The sequence below is a fragment of the Somniosus microcephalus genome, chromosome 17 (genome assembly GCF_052327205.1).
Source record: "Somniosus microcephalus isolate GS21.2 chromosome 17, FLI_Smic_1.0, whole genome shotgun sequence".
Classification (NCBI taxonomy): Eukaryota; Metazoa; Chordata; class Chondrichthyes; order Squaliformes; family Somniosidae; genus Somniosus; species Somniosus microcephalus.
The window spans coordinates 57,941,288-57,953,105 of record NC_141003.1 but is presented as its reverse complement, the minus strand read 5'-3'; the positions used below and the strand labels follow the sequence as shown (position 1 = coordinate 57,953,105).

Genomic DNA, 11,818 nt, shown 5'->3' with positions numbered 1-11,818 from the left:
CCATTTTCCACTGTATTTCATGCTTTAAAGAAAAATGAGACAACTCTTACTTAATGGAACATTTTATTGTTTGTTACATAGCATACAAGTGTATATCCTCTTGCTCACTTTGAGCAATACCATGAGCGATCCACTCGTAATATAATAAAGAATACAATATACAGGTGTACTTTTAAAAAGCCATGGAACACGATCCCAGTGTAACTGGCGAGATCGCACCTGCCAGTGCCCTCCAGCGCTGACTCTGCTGGAGTTTGCAGGGTCAGCGGGAAGGCACCTAACTTGCATCGGGCGAGCGGGTACACATCCCACTATAATCGCATTTCTGGCATCTGAGTTTGGGGATGAGGGTTGCACAACCCCTTCTGCCCCAGGTCCCATGCCATGCTCTTTTGCCCTGTGTGCACACAGGGACCCAACCTCATTTTTTAAAAAAATCAGGCCATTCTGCAGGGTTCCAAGTGCAGATGGAGCTTCTGCCCTTTCCAAGCCAGGCCAGAAAATCTCTGAAATGGCAGAGACCCGGTGGAACCGTCTCCCTACAGATTTCTTGCAAATTTTACCAGACTCATACTGGAGTTAAGGTGGAAATCCAACAGAACTCAAATGGTTTTTCAGGGCCATAGACTTAAAGATTAATTCAGCAACTGATGACCCTATTCACCGTACAAAGCAACTAATGGTACTTTCAGCTTCTAGTTTAAAGCAGAATTGAGCCTTCTTGTAAAAGGCTTGATCAGTAGCTTAATAAAAGTATGTAACCAGTTGTAAACTTACAAAGAGGCAAAACTGTTGGATGAAAAGAGAGAATTGGTAGGAAATTCTCTCATTATATGCAATATTTCATTTTATTATGTACTAACATTTTTGCTTTTTAACAGTTTTAGCCTGTAGTGAGCACTTTTATTGAGCAACTGGCTACAAGCTGCTTTAACTTTAAGTGTTCCACTGACTCATTACTTTTGGAGACCTTGTTTATTCTGTGGTGTAGCTGAGGCTTTGGAATTTGCAGCATTGATGTTGGATGGCAAATCTGCTTCTCTAATTGTGTGCCTGTAATACCAGGATATTAGGCAAAATATGCATTACTTTCCATTAACTTTCTATTTAAACTTAAACCTGCAACTTAACTTGAAACACCAAACCACATGAATAGTAAATTAAACTTAAGCAAAAAAAAAACTACTGAGATGCCAGTCAAACTTTTTAAGTCACCGTGGAGAGCTGGTTTCTTTGTACTGACACATTGTACAAAATATACAAACAACACATTTTCAATCAATCCCAAAGTGCAGAATGCTAGCTTCAATATTCAGAGGTCACAAAAATTCTTCCACTTCTTATAGCTTCAATGAAATGTTCTGTAGAAGAGGTGTAATTGAAGCTTATTTTATTGTGTCAAATTTTGGAAACTTAACAATCACTACTGTAAGACATACAGGCCTAGGGGGGAAAATTCATGTGGTTTGCACCACATTAGCACCAGGAGATGGCGCTGAAATGCAGTTGACAGGTGTAATGACAGCTGATGCCAGTCCCGGCGCGGCATGCCATGTCAGTGGTGCCGGTAGCATTGCCGGTAACCTCGATCGGCAGGGAAATTGCTATGATGGAGATTGTGACGTCAGTGAGTGTGCAGTGCTCACTGGACGCCCGATCTCCAACATTGGATTTAGCTACTTACCTTAACGGAAGCGCAGAACAACAACAGGGAGAGCAGAAAGAAGGCTGCAGCAGAGATATTTAAAAGCACCATCCCCAATCAGCTGGACCTGGCAGGGTTTTGAATTTTCAGTCCGTTTGCTACTTCCTGCAACTAAAACAGTTCTCTTTAGTTATTTCAAGTTTTTTTGATGCCAGGGAGTGTTCATTCAAGTGCAGAAGTCACTCATTATTTGTTAAAGGCTTCTGCTCACAACACTTCCTCACAGTCATGGGGGCTGCGGGATTACCTCAGGAGGACGACAAGGCAGAGGAGGACGAGAAGGAAGAGGGCGAGGACGAGGAGGAGGAGGAGATCGAGGAGGAAGAGGACAAGAGGAGGAACAGGAGGGAGGGCGGAGGCAGCGAGACAATTGGCCTTCTGGACGGGCTGTCGATGACTGACTCATCAGACTCCAATTCACATGAATGAAATCCCAGATCCCTGTAGCTCACCACACCCCCATCATACAATCCCTGTCTCATGGCGTATCACAGCATCCTCCTGGGCACAAAGGTGAAATGAATGAGACCACAAAATATTCCAAACACCATTAATAAACATATCTATAAACATATCACACATATGACATGAATTCTAATAACTAATGATCCTTGTGCCTGCCATAGTTGAATAGCTGTCATTGTGTGCAAGGTGTGAGTGTTGCTAGGTAGAGATTGTTAGTGGGTGAGTGCTGGGGGTGTGGTACTTTAAGCAGTGTGTGAAGCTTGTACAGATGGTGGTATGTAGCATTTGTTAAGGTCTTCAATCACCCTGCCCACCTGTGTGAGCTCGTTAAACTTCCTCCTGCACTGGGTATGGGACCTGGGGACCACAGTGTTGCCCGTGATGTGGTGTGCCATTTCCCTCCACATAGTCCGGCAGACTTGTGGCAAGGGCCTCTGCCAGTTGGTACAGGACCACCTGCCTTCTATCCACCGCTAAAACCAGTGCATTCAAAGCTTCCTCAGAAAACCCCAGGGCTCTCTCCCTGGGGCAGCGATCTGCCATCAGCATTTGTAAATAAGTGCTCCTTCTCTTTGTCCCGCTTCTTATTGTTGTTGAAGCAGCTGTATACCCAACAATGCTGAGAATGAGGTGCTGCCACATCAATGGACCTCCCCTTTAAGCAGTGAAAAAAGCCTGTGGCAATCATTATTTGCTTTTAGACTACACCTGATATTGGTCCATCTTTTCAGTGTAATGCCAATGAGCTTGGGTTTTTAGACTAGATTTATGACTGCAATCATTTTAATGAGGAGTGAAGACGAATTTTGCGTGCAGTCTAGACGATTTTCACCTAGTGCTGCTTAACCATTTTTAGTCTAAACACTGCCCATCCCTTGGTTATAATGAATTTCTAGCCCTATAAATTCAATCATACTGCCCCCGTTTTACATGGCGGGCGGCACGTGGTGCCTATCCCATGCCGTAAGTGCACCGCCCACCATATTAGATCGGGCTGCTCCATAGGCATCCAGGACATGTGTTGCAAGTATTAAAAAGCCTCATTATAATGTTAAAATAAGGGCCCTAAGTTTGTTGTAGCACCCCTTTGGGAAATTGGTTTGCCCCAGCGCCTGACTCACTACGTGATAAACTCACCCAACAAATCATGGCGCTAATAGGCAGCTCATCCCGTTTATATAGGTTAGTTGCTGGTTTGTCCTCTTACACTGCTGGTTAACTTCTGAGATCTGCTTTGGAAAGAGTTTATTCCAGTCATGGATGGCCTGGTAGGTCTGCCTTTAGGACTGGAGGGGAAGCAATGAAGAAGATAGGGGAGAGCAGAAGTATCTGGGAGAAGAGGGAGGAGGAGGGCACTGAGCAAGAGACCATATCCACAGCGATGAGGCTGTAACAATGGGGAAAATTTTAACCCCAAAAAATGTGTAGGTTTGGGTCAGGTGGGAGATTAAAGTGTAAAAAATCTGAATCCCGACTCCAACCTGCCCACATCCAGTTTTAACGGAGGCAGGATGGGGGTGACGGGCAACCAACCCGCCCCCAGGAGATGGGTTTGCAATTTAAATATTATTATGAGACTGTGTGCCTCATATTGATCTATGATTTCAAAGTTAACTCTGGCCAGCCAGGTATCCTGGGTTTTGGGAAATCCGCTGGCTCAAGGGAAGCAAGGACTGCTGGATCCAGGAGGTAAGTGCCTTTTCACTTACCTGCTGGATCCAGTGTACCTGCCTCGCCAATCCCCCGCGATTGGACCCTTCCAATTGCACCCCGACCTCACCCACGAGGCCTCCAACCTCATCCTCGAGACCTCTGACCACCAGCCTCCCCCCCCCCCCCCCCCCCCCCCCGGCCTCTGATCTCCAACTCCAACCCCCCCCCCTCAGTCTCTGGTCCTGCAGACCCCCGGCCTCCGAGCCCCTCCACCCCCACTCCCGGCTGCGGCCTGGTGCCAAAGGCCTACCTGCCCAACAGCCAGCCAGCCTCTCAATCGAAGAAAAAAATCAGATCCTGCTCCTAAATTCGGCAGGGCTGGTGGGAAACCCATTCTTCCCGACCTCAATCCAGACCCCCCACTCCCTCCCTGCCTCCGAGTAAAAAGCCAGCCCAATGAGTTATCTGCTGCAGCCACAGCTAGAGCCCTAAACTAATGCATGGACAGCACTGTCTGTGGCTATCAAGGTGACTGTGGCCCTTAACTTTTACGCCACAGGTTCATTTCAGGCTGCAGCAGGTGACACCAATGACATATCACAGTGTGCTGTGCAGCGCGGTATCGGAGGAGATTGAGACTTTCTATACCAGGAGGAACAATACATAACATTCACTATAGACAGAACAAAGCAGGACGAGGGAGCACTAGGCTTCTCCTGCATTACAAGCTTCCCCAGGGTGCAAGGTACCATTCAGGCAGCTTTCCGAATAGAAACCGATACCACTCCCACAACGTCCAGCTTGTTTGCGATCATAAGCAGCGCATCATGCAGGTCTGTGCCCGGATTCCTGGCAGCTGTCATGACTCATTCATCTTGCGCCAGTCCTGTGCCACCTTTATTAAGAACATAAGAAATATGAGCAGGAGTAGGCCATTTGGCCCTTCGAGCCTGCTCCGCCATGGCTGATCTTCTACCTCATCTCCACTTTCCTGAACTATCCCCATATCCCTTGATTCCCTTAATATTCAAAAATCTATCGATCTCTGTCTTGAATATACTCAATGACTGAGCCTCCACAGCCCGCTGGGGTAGAGAATTCCAAAGATTCACCACCCTCTGAGTGAAGAGATTTCTCCTCATCTCAGTCCTAAATGGCCGACCCCTTATTCTGAGACTGTGACTCCTGGTTCTAGACTCCCCAGCCAGGGGAAACATCCTCCCTGCATCTACCCTGTCAAGCCCTGTAAGAATTTTGTATCTTTCAATGAGATCACCTCTCATTCTTCTAAACTCTAGAGAATATAGGCCTAGTCTACTCAATCTGTCCTCGTAGGACAATCCCCCCCATCCCAGGAACCAGTCTGGTGAACCTTCGTTGCACTCCCTCTATGGCAAGAATATCCTTCCTTAGGTAAGGAGACCAAACCTATACACAATACTCCAGGTGTGGTCTCACCAGGGCCCTGTATAATTGCAGTAAGATGTCTTTACTCTTATACTCAAATCCTCTTGTAATAAAGGCCAACATACCATTTGCTTTCCTAATTGTTTGCTGTACCTGCATGTTAACTTTCAGTGATTCGCGTACAAGGACACCCAGGTCCTTCTGAACACAATATTTCCCAATCTCTCACCATTTAAAAATACTCTGCTTTTCTATTTTTCCTACTAAAGTAGATAACTTCACATTTCTCCACATTATATTCCATTTGCCATGTTCTTTCCCACTCACTTAACTTGTCTATATCCCCTTGAAGCCTCCTTGCATCCTCCTCACAACTTACATTCCCACCCAGCTTTGTATTATCAGCAAACTTGGATATATTACATTTGGTCCCCTCATCCAAATCATTGATGTAGATTGTGAATAGGTGAGGTCCAAGCACTGATCCTTGCAGTACCCCACTAGTTACAGCCTGCCAACCTGAAAATGATCCGTTTATTCCTATTCTCTGTTTTCTGTCCGTTAACCAATCCTCAATCCATGCTAATATATTACCCCCAATCCCATGAGCCCTAATTTTGTTTAATAACCTCTTGTGTGGCACCTTATCAAATGCCTTCTGAAAATCCAAATACACCACATCCACTGGTTCCCCCTTATCTATTCTGCTAGTTACAATCTCAAAAAACCCTAATAGATTTGTCAAACACGATTTCCCTTTCATAAATCCGTGTTGACTCTGCCCAATCCTGTTATTATTTTCTAAGTGCCCTGTTACCACATCCTTAATAATAGATTCTAGCATTTTCCCTACTACTGATGTCAGGCTAACTGGTCTGTAGTTCCCCGTTGACTCTCTCCCTCCTTTCTTAAATAGCGGGGTTACATTTACTACCTTCCAATCCGCAGGAACCGTTCTAGAATCTATGGAATTTTGGAAAATGACAACCAATGCATCCGCTAGCTCTATAGCCAACTCTTTCAAAACCCTAGGATGTAGGCCATCAGGTCCAGGGGATTTATCGGCTTTCAGTCCCATTAATTTCTCCAGTACTACTTTTTTACTAATAATATCTTTCAGTTCCTCATTCTCGATAGACCCTTGGTTGTCCATTATTTCCAGGAAGTTTTTTGCATCTTCTTCCGTGAAGACAGACATTTGGCTGCAATTTTCTTAGCGGTGTCAGGATGGGGGCGGGTCAGCTGGTTTCCGGGTTCCAGTCCCGCCCCCAGCAGCCTCCGCTCTGCAGACATGATTTTCCCTTGATTGGCCTTGTGGGCTTAACGGACCAATTAACAGGAAGCGGGTCTGATTACATCATTTGATGACACGTCATCTGCTGATTTCCTTAAAGGGACCAGCACAATTTTATTTTGACAGTTGATTTTTCAGTGTTTGACAGCATTGAGGTGCTGAAAACACTGACAATCACTGCACAAAGGTGAACACTTGCACCCAGGCTCTCCAATGACTCCCTCCACATGCTTATGGAGGGAGTCACAGTACCCAGGGAGGTTCTCTTCCCTTCCAAGGGTGGAAGAGATCTCCCCAGGGCACCAACTTACTGTGCACCTCCACCCAACCCTTTCTATCTACTTTATCACTTTCCCATCTCACTAGCCACCCCTCACACTTACCCTCATCCTAGTGCAAGCATACCAACTAACAACACACAAGGGTGGGCACTTGAGAGGTTTAGCCAATGTCCATGTGAAGTTTCTGGTAATGTGTTATCATACAGTGAAATCTCTTTTTCAAAAAGTGCCCCTTATTGGACAGATCTGAGTGTTTATTGTGAAGGGTCTTACTGAGTTCCAGTGATTGATCAGTCATAATTCTCCGCCACCCCCCCCCTCCCCACTATAGTGATGTGTGTGCATGGAATGGCTTGGACATTAAAGGGATGCTTCATGGTGCTGATGGGGGATGGTGTCAACCTGGCGCATTATGTGGCAGCCAGGGTTTACAGCATCAAGTGAAGAAAGTCTGGCCATGGTGATGCCATCGTTGGCCTTCCGGCTAACAATTTTGTCAGGGGCTGATGCCCTGTGTCCAGTGCAGCATCAGATGATGGTGGTGATGTTGGTGTTGGGGCTGATTGTGGAAGGATTCGGAGGACCAAGGTCTGATTGTTTCATTGACTCCAATGTTACTGGAACAGATGGCAGCTGCAGGTGAGATGACAGAAGCGATCTGTCAATGGTGAGAGAGGTTCTCCCAATGAGGTGGCACTGGACATACAGTTGGATTTAAAAACTTGTAAGCTAAAGAAATCTGTATATGTATTAAAAATGCAGTAACCAACATTTTCTTTGCTCTGAAACTCACCATGTGCAACATGGCATCCTTGACACCACTTCTGCAGCTGTCATCTTTTCACAAACATCAGACCAAACTCACAACATACCAGGTTGAGCTGGCTTGTTCCCCGAACAGCGGGTAACCAGTGGGGGAGAAGATAAAATTACAAATAAGTCTCAAAAGACTCTTAAATTGGCTCTTAACAAGCCATTTAAGTACCAGAATTGTCTCCCCCACCGCTTGGTCAGTTCTGCGCTGACAGACCCGACACCTGGGAGACTCGCGTGGAGGCGGATTGACAGTGGGTTTCCTACCCGCTGTCAATCTTTGCGATTTTGACAGCGGTCCCACCTCCAAACCCGCACTCTGAGTGCTGGCAAAATTCTGGCCATAGTATTTGTTTAATTTCTCTGCCATTTCCTTATTCCCCTTTATAATTTATCATGTCTCAGCCTGTAAGGGACCCACATTTACTTTCGCTTATCTTTTCCTTTTTACATACCTATAGAAGCTTTTGCAGTCTGTTTTTATGTCTCTCACTAGTTTACTCTCATATTCTATTTTCCCTTTCTTTATCAATTTCTTGGTCCTCCTTTGCTGAATTTTAAAACCCTCCCAATCCTCAGGCTTACTACTCTTTTTGGCAGCATTATAAGCCTCTTCCTTTGATCTAATATTATCTTTAACTTCTCTTGTTAGCCACGGTTGGACCACTTTTCCTGTGGGATTTTTGTGCCTTAAAGGAATGTATATTTGTTGTAAATTATGTATTCATTATTTAAATGCTAGCCATTGCTCGTCCACTGTCATACCTTTTAATGTAGTTTCCCAATCTACCTTAGCCAACTCACCCCACATACCTATGTAGTTTGCTTTGTTTAGATTTAAGAACCTAGTTTTGGATTTAACTAAGTCACTTTCAAACTCAATATAAAATTCTACCATATTATGGTCACTCTTCACTAAAGGCCCATTTACTACAAGGTTATTAATTAACCCTTTTTTGTTGCACAATACTAGATCTAAAAAGCCTGTCCCCTAGCTGGTTCCTCAACATACTGATCTAGAAAACTATCTTGCATACATTCCATGAATTCGTCCTCACACTATTACTGCAAATTTGGTTTCCCAGTCTATATGTAGATTAAACTCCCCCATGATTACTGTAATACCCATGTTACTTGTGTCTCTAATTTCCTGATTTATACTTTGCCCTACATTACAACTACTGTTTGGGGGCCTATATAAACAACTCCCACCAATATTTTCTGCCCCTTGCTGTTTCTTAGCTCCACCCAAACTGATTCCAATAATCTAGGCTAAATGCAACTCAAAAGTCTTTGATATCTTGCTACATGTATTGCAACCATTCTTTTCATTTTTATTGCTTTTGTTTGTCAGAGTTTGTCAGGTCTTGGTAACAACAACAAGTTAAGGGAACTCACAGTGGCAGAGTGCTCAGGAGTCATTGATATGGGATTACAGGTAAATATCATTCCTGTTGTCAGAAATGTATTATTATTTAGATTTAATCTATGCCTGATAGGAAGATTTGTTAATATTGTTCTACTTTGTTATCCTACTTGTCTGATTGCATATTGTAACCTACTTTATTTGCAATTTGTTGCATCAAATGGTTTGCTAATTTGTGAAATAAGGTGAACCTAGAGTAGTGAACACTGAATCCATAGATTCTTCCAAAAAGGAACTCAACAATTTTTTTGTTGCTGTGGAGGTAAAGGGCTATAAGCCTAAAAGGCCGATTTTAACCATACCTGCTTGGCAGAAACCAGGCGGGCAGCCAGCTAAAATTGTCCAGGAAATTTACCTGCTGACATCCAGCTTTGTTGTCGCTGTCTTCTATTTTAACTTGCTCTTCTGAGCAGGTGGCAAGGAGCCACGGCGGAAACCAGCGGGATCCTTCTTTAAATATGTAGATCGGTGTCCGATTACGTCATTGGGGTCTGACTGCAATTTTAACTGATGGCCATGAGTGGGGAAGCCATTCTGGCTTTCCTGCCATGTGAAAATAATTGGACACAGTACAGTTTCTGTTTGCTTCTCTCTCTCTGGAAATGCCCCATTCAGAAGCTAGGAAGTACAAAAAGTTACCTTGGAACAAAATCAAATACAAATATAGCTATCAGCCAGGATTCAAAGTTCAGGCACCTGATAGAGACCTTAATACATTACAGCCACTTATTCAAACGATGGCCTAGAAATTCATCTCAGGCGGCGGTGCGAAATGGATGCTATCGGATTGGCCACCCATTATATGCAGCACCTGATATTTAGTTCCATTGACTGCAATAGAACTGAATATCAGGCGCTTCGTATAATGGGCGGCCGATCCAATACTGCCCTTTGTGTGCCACCGCCCGAGACGAATTTCTATTTTTACTGATGGTCTTTAGTCATATCTATGCAACCCAGCAATTGTGAGAATACTTGCAGTAAGCAAAATATAATGACATTTTTAAACTTTAAAAAAAATGTCTTGGGTTTTAGTCTTTTCGCAGTTAATTGGAAATTGTCCACATTATTCAACCAAATGAAAAACAAATGAATGCTATTACATTCTTCACAGTGAGACTGTTGGTATTCATGCTGTTAATACCTACCTACAGTAAAGTTCAGATTAAAGTCTGGATAGCCGACAACTGTAACAAGAAATAACAACAGAAAATGCTGGAAAAACTCAGCAGGTCAGGCAACATCCGTGGAGAGAAATTTGAGTTGACGTTTTGGATCGAACCCTTCTTCAAAACTGGAAAGAAAAGAAAATAGATCAAAGGCAGGGCTGCGATCGGACAAAAGAAGTGAAAGAAACAAAAGAAGTGAAAGAGCTAGACGAGATGGTAATAGGCTGAGATTAGGTGTAAAGTGTACTGGCAGGGCAAGAGATAGCTGCCAGGTGTGAGAGAGAAACAAAAGGAAAGGGGGGGGGAAAGGAGTGGAAAAATTACAAGAAAAAATGTGTAATAGGGGCCGAGGTTATGATCTGAGTCTGGGGGCAAGAGATTGGGCTTGGTAACACCTGTTTTTTGGGCGCGACGAGTGCCGTTAGGGATTCAAAATGGAGTCCTTGGCATGTGTGCACACTTCTGACGCGAAGCGCGCCGGATGCCATCTTGGTAAAGACGATAGTGCACGTGCAGTTAATGTCCGCTAGAAGTATACAGAGCAGGCAGATCATGACGTCAATCAACAGCATGCTGATTTGACGCTTACACTGCCATTTTGGTGCACTAGTAGGCGTTCCACTTGAAATCGAGCATGACTGGGAGAATAAGCAGAGGCAACGCAGAACAGGACAAGCTACTAGAAGAGGTTGGACGGGGAAAAGGGCTGTTAGGGCCTCCTGCTATCTGTCCAGGGTGTTCAGGGAGTAATTATCCTGCTTGAACCTCAGCAACAACCAATGTTTGAGACACCTGCGCTTCACTAAGAAGATAATCACGAAATCTGCCAACTACTGCAGCCATAATTCCAACCTCAGAGCAGGGCAAGGGCCGCATTGCCAGTGGCTGTGACGGTGACCGTGGCTATGAACTTCTATGCGTAGGCTCTCTATTCAAAGAGAGATAACTTCATTTAATTCCCTCTTGCCAGAGACAAGCAGGCAGAGCAAGTTCGAAGGTTTGCAGGCTTCCCCATGATGCAGGGTGCCATTGACTGCGTGCACATTACTTTGCGGGCATCGCATGTCAACTCTGCCATGTACTGGAATCGAAAGGGATTACACTTCCTAACATGCAGCTGGTGTGTGACCATAGGCAGTGGATCATGCAAGTCATTGCCCAGTATCCTGACAGCAGTCATGGTGGCTTCATTCTGCGGCAGTGGGCTGTGCCAGCTGTATTTCAGCCACCTTGGCAAACCAAAGGGTGGCTACTGGGTGACAAGGGCTAACCGCTGATGACGTGGCTCATGACTCCGGTTTGCAACCCATGCACATGTGCGTTGCATGCATACGATGAGAGCCATGCTGCCACAAGAAATGTGATAGAGCAGACCATTGGCATGCTGAAGCAACGATTCCGCTGCCTGGACCACTCTGAAGGAGCCCTGCAGTACTTGGCTACGAGGAGGAGGAGGAATAGGCAGACGTGGAAGAGGAGGAAACGGAACAGGAAGAAGAAGAGGAAGGGAGGCAGCAACCTATACAGCCCCTTTCTGCCCAAGCTGTACATGAAGAACTAATTCAAGTGCGATACCGGTAACCTCAACCCCAATTCCCCATTCAC

At 44.9% G+C, this 11,818-nt stretch overlaps 1 protein-coding gene across 1 annotated transcript in view; it reads left to right on the top strand.

The window, feature by feature from the left end:
* The window catches only part of fbxl13 (F-box and leucine-rich repeat protein 13), a 301,931-nt gene that overhangs the window by 255,308 nt on the left and 34,805 nt on the right, over positions 1–11,818 (top strand). The window contains exon 19 of the mRNA XM_086010428.1: positions 8,973–9,056. Coding sequence (XP_085866554.1) covers positions 8,973–9,056 — 84 coding nt within the window. The remainder of the gene's footprint in view (positions 1–8,972; positions 9,057–11,818) is intronic.